We start from the raw sequence: 17,270 nt of genomic DNA, 5'->3' as shown, positions 1-17,270 counted from the left end.
CCTCCTCCACTAGAAATTCTAACTCTTTTAGTTTGCGTTGCCTCTGCCTGTCCCCTGCGGAGGGCTGCTTCTGTTGATCGCTCATTTTCGGTCAATGTAAGCCACCTCCACCTTTTACAATAAGCCACTGAACAAAAGATATCACGGTGATGGTATGTAAATTAGCCAAACAGTGTGCACGAAATTAATGCGTTCTCTGTTAGTAAATGGGACAGTAAATTTAGATTTATGGTGCACGTTAGGCTTGCTACTTATTGTGCACATAAATGCAGTCCTGCGACCACATAGATATGGAACAGATAATCGAATTATAGAACTCTATGTACAGTAAATATTTGCCTGTAAGCTGGCTATAGTCACAGAGGACAGAGATTGACCTTGAAAACTGTTCAAAGATTAGCAGAGAGGATGTAAAAAGCAAAGCAGGAGCAGATGCAATCAATCTTCTTTGATTTCAAGTTACAAGTGAAGAAGCAGCTATCAATCAGTTTAAGAAAGTGGCGTCCTCTCTGTAACCTCTACTCATTTTTTACACAACTCGAGAGTGCAGTAAATCAGTCTTAACAACGGCAGCTGCTGCTTTACTTCTTGAGTTTATAATCCCTGAACAAGCCTCTACAAGATTGCATATTACCAAACTACTTCCATGGAAAAAGAAAAAGTCTCACCTTTTTCTCAGTCTATTTTGGTAGTAGGGGAGACCGGGACTGGTTGTCACACAAGTTGGTTGTCACAGTGCTCATAACTATGACACTAGATGGTGCAGGCAGGTGATACTAACACTGAAATGTGTGTTCTATTGTCTGGAACTCAACCATCTCGTAATTTGAGGTCAATTCCATCTAACATAAAGGTTAGCACATATTTCATTTTTTTTCACACCCAAAGTAAAAAATGTATATGTTGTTATTTATTTTATAACTCTTAGTAGTATTGGAGTTTGTTTGAACTGATGGCCATGTTAATAGAACCAGATACTGGCTATCTTTTGGTGTAAAAACAAAACCAGTAGGTTCTCCTAGTAGTACTGAGAGAATTAAATTATCATGTAAAGTCGGGTTGGGGCAGGTTGTCACATAGTTTTTGGGGTTGGTTGTCACATGTAAATCCTATAGGAAGAAGTGTTATATTTTTTCTAGTTTTTTCACACCAACATGTTAGATATGTCACCATATGATGCTTATTTAAGTTATTTACTGTTTGTCCTCCGGTTTTGTGGAGGTTGTGGTATTATTTTGTAGCATGGGTCAACATTTCAAATATATATAGGTCTATATTTTTTATGTTCACATAAAAAGTAAAAATACAACTTTCTGTCATTGTACACAGTAGAAACTTTATGTTATTTAAAAAAACAAAAAATGTTGCATTATTGTTTACTGTAAGACCAAGAACATACTTTGTGACACCCAACCCCAGCATGGGGCAGCTTGTCACAGATGACCGGCGCATTTTCAACCGTCTAAATATCATATTTGGAATACAGTTACGCTGAAATAAAAAACGTCAATTTGTACATGAAGAGTTATTTTTCAATATAACGAGGAACAGAACCTTGGAGAATGCCACCAGATTGAGGAAAATAATAAAGAGTAAAAAGTGTGACAACCAGACCTGGTCTCCCCTACTTTTGGGTAGCGTAGGTTTCCATGTAGTTTTCTTTTAGAGAAAGAAAGAGAAATTCCCCTTCCAAATGCAAATAACCTAATTAATATCAAAATACAGGAGGGTATATTTAAATTTTTCTGTCTGACTTAAATGTGGCCTTGTGCAACGACTGATATCATACAGCTTTCTTAAACTGGGTTTCCACAAACTTTTTAGGATGTGTTAAAGCACTGCAAGCAGCCTGCCTCAATTGGACATATTTTTTTAAATAAAAAAGCACAAAAAAAAACAGACATAGCATTACACAAATAATAATAAAAAAACAACATTCCATAAGAAAGCTCTGTGTACTATCCTTGTTTTATTTGCTAAACATTTTGTACTGTAAGTTTTCCTACAGAAACGTAGCTTCAGCAAATCTGATCCTTACAGCCTACGAACGGAGCTAAAATATCAGCACTTAAAGTCTTTAGGTTAATTATATAAAATATATCAAAATGTTAAGTACAGTTTTTAAAATCTTGGTAGTAAATCAGGCTACCCTACTCGCTGGGTTTCCCACTACACAGTATTCTTAGTGTTAATAATAATAATAATAATAATAATAATAATAATAATAATAATAATAATAATAATAATAATAATAATAATAATGTTTCAACTTAATAATTATCTCTTGAAAACAGGAATATTATTACGTTATAATGTAAATCATTACACTGTATTTGTATGTTTCTCCCACAGATATCAATATGGCTGGTGAACCAAAACCCTACAGACCAAAAGCTGGATCCAAGAGACCTCTCTCTTCCCTTTATAGGTGAGATGTAGTTACACATAACCAAACTTTAAAATGTTTCAGATGTGACCAAGCATCTGGCTGAACTTGGCCAAATGTGGCCAAAAATGTTGCACTTGCGATTGCTGAAAATACTTTAATCTGTCATTGTCCACTGATGATAAGATAATTTCATGCAGCACAAATCAAATGAGATGGTTTCTGTTAAATTATTTTTTTCTGCCAGTCAAATTGAGGAATGTTTAAGATCTTATCACAGCTAATCTAAAGGATAGCTTCAAATATGTTCAAGTGCACAGGGGTCTCCAGTGGCTCACCTCGTAAAGGAACGGCTGCTAGGTCTTGGCAGGGCACAGGGTCCAGTGCATTGGCTAATCCGCTTGCACAGGCTTGGAGGGAGCTAGTTCACTACTGGTCAAGTGCCCAATCATTTCAAATGGAAACCTCCCAGGCTGGGTCCTTGTAGTTTGGTAACATTGGATGTTTTGTTCAGTGGATGAAATGAAGTAATTGGCTGAACACATTGATCGCACATTGATCTCCAGTCTTCTGCATCTGTAAGTGGGGTGCAGCAACGAGGCGACATTCAAATTGGGAACTTCAAATCAAATTGAAATTGAATGTTGGTGTGCATTCAGTAGTTCTCTTCTTTGTTCACTGTTCACAGTATGCAAGGGTGTGTTTAAGACTGCACAATATAAATACACCCACTTGTTTATTTTTATACACATCATTACTCCTGTACTGATTATCTGTCTAGTAATTAATGATTTTGCTATGTTATAAATGGATTCAGAGAAACATACTTTATTAAACTGTTATGCAATACAGTATATAACACAATAAATAAGACACTGAAATATGTAAAGACAATCATACATAATGTACAAAAGGTGTGACCTTTTTAGAAAGCTTTAAATGTTAATTATTTGGAGCTTTTCCTGAGAGGAATGTATTACTTGGACACAGTGTGTCACTGTGGGACGCTCATACTTTAGGCCCATTCTAACCGACCATGAAACTACTGAACTTACCTTCCAGTTCCAGATCTATGACTCATCTGCATGTACAGTAACTGAACAGCATTAAGAAAAGGGTGAAACAGCACAGAAGAGTACACTTACTGTGTGTGCATGAGTGATTGGTTACAGACATCAATTCAAATAGATTTTCTTATAATAAAATGCAAACTAAAACTACGATTTGAAATCTGAGGTACTGGTATGGGAAACAACAGGCATGTGTTAATGATGCGATTCTGCATTGGAGACCTTCTGATGTTTCACTTTGAATTCTATGGGAAAATGTAATACTGTAATGTACATTTTATCATGACAGTCTATGATAAATGAGGCTATACCAACCTACCTAGAATTTTCATCAGCAACAATCTATACAAAGGCCTTTAGGCAATTGCTCTAGAGAGGGAGGTATTTTTCCAAATATGTTGTACTATAATTTGTTTGAAAAATGTCTGAATTCCAGTTAGAAATGTTTAATGCAATTGTATATGATCAACTTGTCTCAAAATGAACGTCAGTAGCTGCATGAATAAGTTTATAACAAGCTTTTTACTGCAAGGTGCGTTGCAGCACAATGATCGGAATTTATGACAAATCCATTTAATCTGCAGATTATTTCCACCAGTTGTATTACCTGTTAAAAGGATCATCCATCACCAGTGAATGTTAAAGGCTCTGCTTGCTAAGATTGGGCTTTCCACTTAACATTTTTTAAAGGCTTATTGCAACTATGTTTTTTATGATTATTTCAGTCCACCAAAATGAAAGTATGTTTTCCAAAAACGTGATAACAATGTTATGAGGGAAAAGCATTATCTCCATTAGGAACTGTCATTTTAAAATCAGATTATTTTACATAACAGAAATAAACATCTCAAGATGCCAGCAGCGTTATATACTGCTCAGGGACAGAAGAGGAAAATAAAAGTCTTTCAAAATGAAAGACAAAATCTAAAATTACTAAATAGCGGTATTTTAAAAATAAGAGAATAATTAGGATGTACTGTATCTGATATATATAATTGTTGAAATTGTTGCCATCTTTTTTAGACTACTGTTTCTGCACAATATTATAATGTCCTCTGGAATTGGGGCTTTGACTTTCTAAACAGCTCTGAAATTGTGTTCAGTGTGTATTATGGGTCAGGCACCGGTTAGCCTGGAGGGTAACATAGGCATAGGTCACTTTGGAAGAAAATTACCCACCTGTGTCATTTTCATGTAGTTCTTAAAATGTTGACTGTGTTATGTGAATACATGACTTGCATGTAATGACACGCTATCCCTTCTGTGGTGTCTAGAATAGCTGCCCGTTTCTATGACAGCAGTGCGGTGCCTATTTTCTCACCTATTAATCACCAAAAGACACATAAAGTGATATGGGCTCCGGCAGGTATTCCAGGAACCTCCTCTCTAAAGGGTTAAAAAGAAAAAGTAAAGCAAAGGTGATTTGATATAGAATACAGTCATAGTTATAAAAATAACAAATGAAATAACAAAAAAATAACAATTTTTTTTTTTCTTGTTTCTACAGTGGTTATGAATTTGATTATGACTACTACAGAGATGATTTCTACAATCGGTATGTATTTTCTTTTATCTAAATTGGATGATACATGACATACTGCTTTTGTGTGCGTGTGTGTGTGTGTATATACACACATTTTTTTTTTTTTTAAACAGTTGAAAGAATGATCACTCAAACTGAATTACTGTATGTTACAATTGCTATATTTACTGAACTGATTGTACCACAATGTTTATGGCATGGTTTATTTTTGTTGTTTTCACTGGTTTTTATGTCGATTTGCATGTAGAAATAAATGGTTTAAAGGCTTCAGTTTATTGGTAACACTGTTCTAAAATTGATAAACTATAAACTAACATTGAGCAGCGGTCAATTGTGAAACATTTACTCTGCTTCATTTTTGTATTGCATTACAAGTCACATACTGATTCGATAGTAGTCAGACACCTCCCATGATAAACTTTTAGAAGGCTACAGCCAATACTAATAGAGCTTACATTACTGTAAACAACACAAGCAGACAGGATACAAAAAAGATGGCAATGGAAACCGCCTTATATCCGTTTCACCTGCTTTAAAAAAAATACTTTTCATCATTTCACCTCAAGTGCTGGAAAGCTAATTTGAGTGACGAGATGTTCTAGTATCGCAGAAACAGCCTCATGTACAATGGTTTGTGGGGGGGGGGGTGTTTGTGTGTGTGTGTGTGTGTGTGTGTGTGTGTGTGTGTGTGTTTGTGAGGCGCTTTTTCGGTGTTCAATCCTTATGGTGCAGGCTGTAAACTAGTTTCTTATTAAATACTTCACTTGCTTTGTTTAGTTTCACATCGTGTCTCGGTTGCCAGAAGGGAAAGTGATGAAAAATCTATATTTATAAATCCTGCCCTTCATAACCTAGCTTTCCACTGTGGCTGGGGAAGCATCACGTCTGAGATATTAAGCTTATAACAAGCACATATCAAATGAAATGACAAAAAGTATTAGCTGTTTTAAAAAAAATAACAAATCATATTATTTGTGAAGGGCCTCTGTTACATATTTAGATAGTAGTAAAAAAAAAAAAAAAAAAGGATTTTGTATTGTAAGCCTTTACCATCTTTCTGAGACTACTTTCTGTATATTATAATGAGTCCTTGGCAACAGCAGGGAGAAGGTTGCCTGTTAAAAGAACCAATAGAACTTGAATAGTGCTATTATCAGTAATACTATGGTTATTGGAGATCAAATATACACTTGTATTATTATTTTTATTATTATTATTATTTATTTCTTAGCAGACGCCCTTATCCAGGGCGACTTACAATCGTAAGCAAATACATTTCAAGTGTTACAATACAAGTAATACTTGTAATAAAAAACAATGAAATAGGTGCTCTGTGTAAAAGATTAATCTAAAACACCTAAATGTTATGTATGTAGAAATAATTGCTTATAATAATTGCTAGTAATTGCTAATAATTAAACAAGTAATTGCTAATAATTAAAAGTTGCTTATGTTGTAGATAAAATTGAAGATTCATGCATAAGGTTTTTTTTTTTTTTTTTTCAAGCAACACATAATCGTTCCAACCATTCCTGTGGTACTTACCTGTCCAGCACTTACTTCAGTCCAGGACAATGTTATGTTTAAACGTATATTAAAAAGTTGCATACTTTCCTTAGATGGAGGTGTGATTTGGAACTATTCGATTTTCAAGGACAGTCTGTCATTGAATTAGAATGAGTGCAAGAAAAATTCTAAAATGAGATCCGGCAAAAAATGTATTCCACTCTGCAGTATCAAAAATGAAAATCTTTTTAAATTTCTGCATCCCTCAACATTGGTTGTATAATTCAAGGTGGTCAACCCTGAGTAATATCAGTGAAAATTGGTGTCTCTAGTCTATAGCACTGAATCCTGACACTTTTGAAAGAGTTATAAATTCAGCTCCCAGAACACACTGTGACTAAAAACACGACCCAGGTATCCCTGGACTCCCGTCTACAGATTCAGTGGCATCCTTTTCAAGGGTCAGATCCACCTGAAGTTGTTTGTGTCTGTGATCCTGGCAGGCTGGATGGTTATAATGATGACTGTAGAGGTCACTCATCCACAATTGCCTGGACTATTTTTTTGAATAAATTGCCAAACGTTTCATTCCATTCAGCTCCTGTCAACAGCTCTGACTGATTGTCTGGAAGCAAATTGAGAACATATTATACCTGTCAACATTTCTGTATAATAGCTGTCTAACTTCTAGAATGATTTGCAAACATGATAAGCTGTAGCTGTCAGGTAGAATGCATCTGCCTTTTGCTTTCTGCTTCTGAAATTACATTTATCAAAATGTATGATGTTGCCTGCTTTGCTTTTCGTTTGTATGATTCTGAGTAAATGAAAAAGGGATGATTTTGTAATATACGACACTAAAATTCACGGCCTACATCTATCTCATATGACATTCGGAAAATACTGATGACAACATTTGTTGAGTTCAGCCAGTTGTATATATCTGAATACTGAATAACAGTGAGGAATACTACACAATACCCATGTCTTCTCTTGCAAGTCAATCATTTGTCGCAGTATTCATCTTTCTGTATAAATGAACGAGATACATAAGATGTATAAACCTGTGACATGAAACTCAATTAATGAAATACAGTGCCTTGCGAAAGTATTCGGCCCCCTTGAACTTTGCGACCTTTTGCCACATTTCAGGCTTCAAACATAAAGATATGAAACTGTAATTTTTTGTGAAGAATCAACAACAAGTGGGACACAATCATGAAGTGGAACGAAATTTATTGGATATTTCAAACTTTTTTAACAAATAAAAAACTGAAAAATTGGGCGTGCAAAATTATTCAGCCCCTTTACTTTCAGTGCAGCAAACTCTCTCCAGAAGTTCAGTGAGGATCTCTGAATGATCCAATGTTGTCCTAAATGACTAATGATGATAAATAGAATCCACCTGTGTGTAATCAAGTCTCCGTATAAATGCACCTGCACTGTGATAGTCTCAGAGGTCTGTTTAAAGCGCAGAGAGCATCATGAAGAACAAGGAACACACCAGGCAGGTCCGAGATACTGTTGTGGAGAAGTTTAAAGCCTGATTTGGATACAAAAAGATTTCCCAAGCTTTAAACATCCCAAGGAGCACTGTGCAAGTGATAATATTGAAATGGAAGGAGTATCAGACCACTGCAAATCTACCAAGACCTCGCCGTCCCTCTAAACTTTCAGCTCATACAAGGAGAAGACTGATCAGAGATGCAGCCAAGAGGCCCATGATCACTCTGGATGAACTGCAGAGATCTACAGCTGAGGTGGGAGACTCTCTCCATAGGACAACAATCAGTCGTATACTGCACAAATCTGGCCTTTATGGAAGAGTGGCAAGAAGAAAGCCATTTCTTAAAGATATCCATAAAAAGTGTCGTTTACAGTTTGCCACAAGCCACCTGGGAGACACACCAAACATGTGGAAGAAGGTGCTCTGGTCAGATGAAACCAAAATCGAACTTTTTGGCAACAATGCAAAACGTTATGTTTGGCGTAAAAGCAACACAGCTCATCACCCTGAACACACCATCCCCACTGTCAAACATGGTGGTGGCAGCATCATGGTTTGGGCCTGCTTTTCTTCAGCAGGGACAGGGAAGATGGTTAAAATTGATGGGAAGATGGATGGAGCCAAATACATGACCATTCTGGAAGAAAACCTGATGGAGTCTGCAAAAGACCTGAGACTGGGACGGAGATTTGTCTTCCAACAAGACAATGATCCAAAACATAAAGCAAAATCTACAATGGAATGGTTCACAAATAAACATATCCAGGTGTTAGAATGGCCAAGTCAAAGTCCAGACCTGAATCCAATCGAGAATCTGTGGAAAGAACTGAAAACTGCTGTTCACAAATGCTCTCCATCCAACCTCACTGAGCTCGAGCTGTTTTGCAAGGAGGAATGGGCAAAAATTTCAGTCTCTCGATGTGCAAAACTGATAGAAACATACCCCAAGCGACTTACAGCTGTAATCGCAGCAAAAGGTGGCACTACAAAGTATTAACTTAAGGGGGCTGAATAATTTTGCACGCCCAATTTCTGAGTTTTTTATTTGTTAAAAAAGTTTGAAATATCCAATAAATTTCGTTCCACTTCATGATTGTGTCCCACTTGTTGTTGATTCTTCACAAAAAATTTTCTTCATCTTTATGTTTGAAGCCTGAAATGTGGCAAAAGGTCGCAAAGTTCAAGGGGGCCGAATACTTTCGCAAGGCACTGTAAATAAGATAAACATACATAAAATTGATCACATTTAATATTGTGTGGATTTAAAGTAGCTAGACTTCTTTTTTTTTTACTACTGTTCTACCAATTTTGAGCTATGTATTTCTGTCCCAAAAGCTTCCATACAGGTACTTTAATGTTTTACGTATCCATTGTCAACCATAGATCCGCCTCATGCAAATGAGGCAAAGTATGGGTAATTATTTATGGGTTAAAGTGGTTGAAGCTAACAAAATAATTACATAAACTTTAACTCTTGTGCCTTTCGTTTTGCTACATTGGTCTCAAATGTTCAGTGGCAGAAATACTGTATTTTCATTTTCAAACGTGATATATGATATTACATTTGGTTAAAGACCGTTTTCAGTTTCCCTGCCTCACTAAGAAGAAGACTGGTATTGTTTAATTTCCTATACGTTATTTCACCTCGGCAGTGGCACCTGGGTGAAAGCTTGTTATTGGCTGCAAAGCATGTCAGTCAATAGGGCCAGCAGCTGTCTGGTAAATGACAGGAAAGGCATTGAAAGGTTGGGGAGAAATTTCTCCCGTGAAATGACCAAGGACACATATTTTTATTGCAGACACATATTTCCTAACATAGTTTAGTACTAGTAGAGGTCATGTTTTAAAATGAAAACACATGTTTGTTAAATCATTATTAAATCATTTTGTTAGCTAAAATCTCTTGCTTGGACAGTGCATGGTTGCTGGTTCATACCTGGCCACGACCTGCTAAATGTGGTTATAGTATTTTTTTTCTAATTATAATTAATGCCACTAATTTTTTTGTAACACAACAAGGGTTTAAAAGAATAAAAAAAACAACAACAAAAAAAATCTTTACATTTTTTTTTTTTCCTTCAGGCTATTTGATTACCATGGCCGTGTGCCCGCACCTCCTCGTGCAGTGATCCCCTTGAAGCGGGCCCGGGTGACAGTGCCCTCCACACGCAGAGGCAAAAGCAGCTTTCCTATAAAAGGGGCATCAAGATCAATGACAGGCTCCTCGTCTTCAGGACCCAAATGTAGGTTTTACAAACGGGAATGCCAATGTGATATCTTCATTCACATCATTCCTTTAAAAAAGTTTCCAGGGATTTCACGAGAACATTATATCTCTGGCATCTAATTGACTTACTTTAGTGTAGATTTGATTAATTTGAGTTGCATTGCAAAGGGGCTTTTATATACCAGTATTCATCATTACTCAAACATGAAGTGAGTTGTTCTTGTCATGGAAAACCAAGGCGTTCTCCATGCTTCTTGTGTGTTTTAACTGATTAACAGTTTAAGAATGGGTCCCGTATACTGGAATATTGGCATTAAGGGCTGACTGACATTGGAATCAATAAGACTTAAATTAATGGTATTGTCAGCTTTATGGTTATTGTTAATCACTGTTAAGATGAGAATCCAATGCCAAAACAGTTTTTCATCTAATCAATACAGAGCAGACCTGTTTTATTCTTTGTGTTTCAAATGTGATAGATTATTGATTTAAAATAATAACAGACCTGTTTAAATGAGACATTTACAATGCTTGCATCACTGTTCTCTAATGTATTTAGAAAGTTCAATTGAAAAAGATTAAAACAGTCTCTACAAAATGACTCCTATCTCAAAACCACACTGCGTATAATTTTCTTGTCAGCTTACAAAGATTTGCATCTCAAGTAGTGGAAAATTAGACAGCGAAAGTGCAAAACAAGCCAATGGATTCATTTGTGTTTTATATTCCATGTTTGTTAAAGTTCATCACAAACAGCAATACAGTACATTAAGGTTGACAAATTGCATGGCAGTATCTGGTTTTGCATTTATGTTACAGCTTGATTTGCAGAACTATAGGGCTGTCTATTCAAACATACTGACTAACATGTGTGGGTCTTGACTGATCAGTCTCCTAGTAAAACTGAACAATGTATAGAAAGATCTTGGTATACCTGAATAGATGATCATCCCCTCTTCTAAAGTAGGTAAAACATTTTAATAAACAAGACATTTCTTAAATGCAGTGGCACAGCAATACTTTTCATTTACTACCAATGCAGAAGAATGACTGCGTTTTTCATTTGACTCAAATATTCAGGTTGCATTTTGGGTTCTGAGACACATCATGTGTGAAGTATTGTAACATAGATGCTGGCTTCTGCACTCATAAAATCAAAACTTCACCCTGGGGCAGGTGTATCTATAAAAGCAATACTTAGAACTGCAGCATGATTAAAAATGAGCACTATCTAGAAATTGAAATTATTATTATTATTATTATTATTATTATTATTATTATTATTATTATTATTATTATTATTATTATTATTTTTACATAAACAGTCTAGTATAAAAAAGGACATTACTGAACAGGCATATCAAACTTTTTGTTTTTTTTATTAATATTATAAAAGCATATGCATTTTGCCTCGAGCCAGAAGACAGTTGTAATAGTAAATCCTGTATTTATATACTGAATATAAGGAGAAAATAAAGGTGTGAAAGTGCTGAGGTGAAGCATTTTCATGCTTGACATCCTTTTCTTGTTTTGGCCTCGAATTTGTAAAGTTTTTGCTCCTATACAAAACTGAAGAGTTTCTAAAAAAAAAATGTTTGTGAAATGATCTTATAAATCTTACCCGTCATTCACTTCCATTCCAAGCTGTAGCAAACAAGCATTATGTTCATTTAAAAAAATGATTTATTTCTTACTTTTCAACGTGACATAGGAAGTGCCAGTTGTTTCTAGTCTTTCTAGTTTATTTCTTCAACTTTAATTCTGAATCTGTGCACAAAAGATTCTGAATCAAGGTGACAAACTATAGTGATTCCATACAGGACCAAACGTTTGGGAAAGTAGTGCCAGAACTATCCAATTGGAATGTCATTATCCAGATGTATCTGAGCAGACATAGACATCAAATGCAAACCAGCATTTAAATATCTCCTATAGAGTAGCAGCATGTTAATTAGCAAAAGAACATATAACAAATAAATAATAATGAGTATTTTGATAATCCATTGCATATTGAGATGAACTGAAAAGCTTCCTTATGAATCTTTGTATTAGTTGTGCTGTTCAATTATAATGGATTGTTACCCGTCAAAAATAACTATGGTACCATTTTGAGTTGCATTGTATTCAATGAATTGATGTTTAGCACAACATAAAAAGCATAATTGACCTTTATTGTAATGTATCGTGCTTTAAAGAACCTAATACATTACACTTCTAATACAGTTTTTCGGTCTCTGTATTTTGCTGTAGCTTGTTTTTCCTAGTCTGTTTTTCAGGCCAAAAAGCTATTAATGGCACTGGAGTTGCTATGCTTGTATGTGCCTTAGCAACGTATATATTCTCAGGACAGGATGATGTTGCTTCGATACAAGTGGAAAAATCCTATTTTCAGTTTATTTAGTAGGCTGTGATCCTCCTACATAAATTATATTTTCATATCATATCTATAGAAAAGGATGAAAGCGTGAGTGTCTGAATATATAGTCCTCATTACGGTAGGAGAGACTCGGAGACAGAAGCTGCAGTTTAAGGCGCACGTTTATTAAACACACACAGCAAATAAACAGGGCATGAGAGTCAAAATAAAGATTCAAACAAAAGATTGAACCTTTGAGGCTGGGCATTCCCCTTCACTAGAGGTTTGTCAAAACACAGGTCACACCCCTACCCCCACCCCCACTCCCACTCCCACCCAAAATGTATTTCTAAATATCTTCTTTTAAAAATGCAACCGTTTACAGCATACATTGCTGTAATTTTCATGTCAGTCGCATCAAGCATTCCTTTGTTTTAGTCCCTGGCAATTTCATGTCTTATCTTTTTTTTTTTTTTTTTTTCTAACACCCAGAACAAAATAGGAATGGAGGTACTTGGATCAGAACAGTGGGGTGTCTCCCAGTAACCATAGAAACATAATTTCAGAAGCCATCCTAAAAACAAAACCACTGATTAAATGTAATGTGAAACTGAACGAGAGATGGAAAGTACAAGATATTGAAAATAAAAACACACAGAAAAGGCATCGCATAACTGAATGAAAATTAAATTTCACATCAGTGTAATTTTTGTCTTGTTAACTGGTTCAAAACATTCTCAAAAATATAACCTGTCCTTTACCAAATGGGATGCTGAGCACATGTGAGGTGGGTTTAGCACCAGGTGCCATTAGTGGCTGGACCGTGACTCCTGTAGGACGTGATTGGTATAAGCTCTGGTCTAGCACTCTGCCTTGCTGCCTGTACCTCCTTGTATTTATTTTGCATTGTATTTCGGTACAGCACCCAGTCCCGTTTTTTTTCAATATAGTTTCAGTTCTACTTCATAATGCTGAGAGGGCCCAATTGGAAACCAGAAAGCTGCGTATGCAAACTAGAGTTGTTCAGAAACTAAAGAATATTGACATTCCAACATTTGGAATAGCAGTGGCAATACCATCATTGCTGTAAGTGTGTAAGCCCCTGTGTAAGCATGGCCCCTAATCCTACAGTGTCCCCACAGGCTTGGGAGGCAGAGCCATGACTGGACTTTAAGATACTGCTGCAGACAGACTCCCAGGACCTGTGACATGTCTTATAATTAAGGCTGCATTTTATTTTCACACTAAAAAATAAATACAGCAAACGTTTGCCTTATTGACGTACTACCTGTTACACTGCATTTAGGAACCTGGCAGCCAGTTTAGTTTGCTTCCTGTAAATGATTGAACACACTGCATACAGCTGCATGATTTCTTTAAAAATCTGAAACGCTGCTGGGTGCTTTTGTTAAGAAGAACCCTGCTGCTTCACACAATTGTATGAATTTCAAATAGTAGAAATTGGGTTCTCAAAGGAGAAAAACCGAAAGGGATGTGTTGTTGTTTTTGCAATTGTTTTCTTTTTCTTTGTCTCAACAGTAAAATCAGATGAGCTGCAGACAATCAAAAAGGAACTGATGCAAATTAAAACAAAAATTGATTCCCTGCTGGGCAGACTGGATAAGATTGAGAAGCAGCAGAGAGCAGAAACTGGTGGGTAAAATGATATTTAATCGGAGACAACCCATCAGGAAGTAAATTAAAACGATGCAGTTATCTGTCATTTTGACAGATACAAGATAGGCAACAGGAATGCTTGATCATATAACATCCTCATGTGAGTATGTTAATCCAGACTAATGTGGAGGGTATATAGAGACTTCAAGACATTACTCATAAAAAAGTAATTGTATTTCACTACATAGTGTTTAGCAGAAAAACTGTATGTTCAGATGTCTCTCTTTTACCATATTGACTATAGGCATTCTAATCACTTCTGTGACCTCGGATGTTACTTATATCTATGCAGTGCAGGTTTTGTGCTCCGTTATGACACAGTATTAAACATACTGTTTTGTCATAAAATGCCTTGTATCAGATAGAAATGAAGTTACATTAAAATTACAGTTTAATTATTTTTATTTTTACTATTATAAAAAATATAGTACAGTGCTATGTATGATTCAGCTGAGCGGATATCAGGCGTGTGTCATACATAACCCTATATGAAATTCTCTCTCTCTCTCTCTCTCTCTCTCTGTATATATATACAGCAATGTTGAAAGGTTTGGAAAGAGATGATTTACAGCAAGACGATGGGTGGGGATTGTGCCAATTTTCACTCAGACCCGTTACTTATTAAATACACTGGTATCCCTCAATAGATAATTGTCTCCTCTTTAAAAAATATGCTACATATTTCAATGAGCAAGACCTCTAAAAAGTAGAATGGTACCCCAAAATGTTTTTCTAGGAAAGCAGTACAACTGGGGCTGGGGAGTTTGTTTCTGGATAACTTCACTCAGACTATTTTCTCACTAAATATCTTGGTATCTCTGAATAGAAAAGAGATGTTAGAACAGTCTCTCCCACAAGTGCTGTTGTACCTCAAATATGATCAATTTCTACCAATGTGGAATTAATGGGTATGACATTTTCTCTTCATTTTACCTTCGAAAATAGGTTTCTGGCTCAGGACTGCCAAGGACACTACATTGAATATTGTACCAGGCTTGGCTGTCGCCACTCAAGAAAATTACTTTTGGGTAAAATAGAGACAAATGCTCCACCCAGTCATTCAGCATTGTTATTAAATTAGTTTTTAGGGTACAGCTGAACTTCTGAGACAGATTGCTCATTAAAATCCTTAGCATATTTTTAAAGAGGAGACATTGATCTATTTAGGGCTACCAAGATATTTAGTCTGAGTGAAGTTATCTGGCAACAAACTTCCCATCACCAGTTGTACTGCTTTTCTAGATAAATAACATTTTGGGATACCATTCTCCTTGTGAGATGTCTTGCTCATTAAAATATTCAGCATATTTTTAAAAAGGAGATGATTATCTATTCAGAGATACCAGGGTATCTCGTAAGTAAGGAAAAATGAGCAATACAATCCCCACACCTAGTGTTGCTGTAAATCAAAGTTCCAAAATGGTTAACACCACTACTTATAGTAAAAGAGAGAGAATGTCATATAGGGGTGCTGTACAATACAAACCTGATATCCACTCCATGACTGACTGACTGCTCAATTAAAAGAGAGAATAGACTTTTATTTTTTCAAGACTGGTCAAAAGTGTTTTGCTCAAGTGGTGCATCCAGTAAAAGCATTCGTTAGAGTGCAGGATGCGCGCTCTATAGCCTGGAGGTCGCCGGTTCGAGTCCAGGCTATTCCACAGCCGACCGTGGACGGGAGCTCCGAGGGGACGGCGCAAAATTGGCCGAGCGTCGTCCGGGGGGAGGGAGGGTTAGGTTGGCCAGAGTGTCCTCGACTCACCGCGCACCAGCGACCCCTGTAGTCTGGCCGGGCGCCTGCGGGCTTGCCTGTAAGCTGCCCAGAGCTGCGTTGTCCTCCGACACTGTAGCTCTGAGGCGGCTGCACGGTGAGTCTGCAGAGTGTAAAGAAGCGGGCGGCTGACGGCACACGCTTCGGAGGACAGCGTGTGTTCATCTTCGCCCCTCCCGAGTCAGCGCAGGGGTGGAGCGGTGAGCTGAGCCTAAAAATAATTGGGCATTTCAAATTGGGGAGAAAATAATTTTAAAAAAAACTGGATTGGCAATGACTAAATTTTTTTTTTAAAAAGTGTTTTGCTCTTTTATAATGCTAATAGTTGGGACTGCTTCATCCACTTATGTTTAGTGTTTCATCTTATTCTCAAAGATGTTCAAAGAAAATATGAAGGTACCACAGAGTCTCTTCATGAAGAATCCATATCTGAGAATGCAGACAACTCTACAGAGGAGCCAGGTGAAGGAGGTCCTGATGCTGACAGGGATGAAATGACTGATGGGATAGAGGAGGATTATGATGAAGAAGGCAGCAATGATCTGGTAGGTTGTGATGTGAATTATTAACATTCCTAAATGCACCTACGTGAAGCTAGTGTACAGTGTACTATGGACACACAAATTACAAAGGAAATGATAGCATGCTTTTTTTATCATGAAATTCCATATATATATAAAACATCTCCCATTCTGTACTGGTTCAAAAACAATAATAGAATGGGCTGTGTATCTCCGAAACATTCTAGAAGGGACCAGTTTATGTGGATCATATGCAGTTTGTTTAATTATATTTTGTAATATATATATATATATTTTTAATAAATACAGTATATTTTGAAAATGCTAATAAAAAAAATTAAATCTGTACATTTTATTTAATTGTGGTATGATCTTTAACCGGAAACACATTCATTTAATATCTCTATATAAAACAAACAAACAAACATGTACACTGTGAACATTATCTCTCTGTATAACACTTGCAGTAAAATCACACACAGCAACATCGTGGGATATAACATGAATAGTCTGTAGGAAACTTGCCGCACTAGATTGAAGAATTTAAAATCTCACCAATATGTATTTTTAAACAGTATTTTAATAAACAGTAGAAGAGTAAGAGTAGTCTACTAAATATGTTTTGTTTATTTAGATAGAGAACCATTTATCAGACATAGAAGACACCAGCAATTGATACAAAGTATGGTAAGTTGTCTTTCCT

At 36.2% G+C, this 17,270-nt stretch overlaps 1 protein-coding gene across 4 annotated transcripts in view; it reads left to right on the top strand.

The window, feature by feature from the left end:
• Window positions 1–17,270, top strand: part of LOC117435222 (RNA-binding Raly-like protein) — a 172,045-nt gene that overhangs the window by 145,248 nt on the left and 9,527 nt on the right. For 3 of the 4 annotated variants that reach the window (XM_059020315.1, XM_059020299.1, XM_034058225.3), the window contains 6 exons: window positions 2,353–2,428; window positions 4,964–5,011; window positions 10,095–10,255; window positions 14,135–14,248; window positions 16,422–16,591; window positions 17,202–17,254. In XM_059020315.1, the coding sequence (XP_058876298.1) occupies window positions 2,353–2,428; window positions 4,964–5,011; window positions 10,095–10,255; window positions 14,135–14,248; window positions 16,422–16,591; window positions 17,202–17,243 (611 nt within the window). In that variant the 3' untranslated portion in view covers window positions 17,244–17,254. The remainder of the gene's footprint in view (window positions 1–2,352; window positions 2,429–4,963; window positions 5,012–10,094; window positions 10,256–14,134; window positions 14,249–16,421; window positions 16,592–17,201; window positions 17,255–17,270) is intronic. The other variant, XM_059020309.1, reaches the window with a different exon arrangement.

This window comes from Acipenser ruthenus, chromosome 3, assembly GCF_902713425.1.
Source record: "Acipenser ruthenus chromosome 3, fAciRut3.2 maternal haplotype, whole genome shotgun sequence".
NCBI classification, from domain to species: domain Eukaryota; kingdom Metazoa; phylum Chordata; class Actinopteri; order Acipenseriformes; family Acipenseridae; genus Acipenser; species Acipenser ruthenus.
Note: the sequence above shows the minus strand (reverse complement) of the source record. Positions and strands in the feature narration are given on the sequence as shown.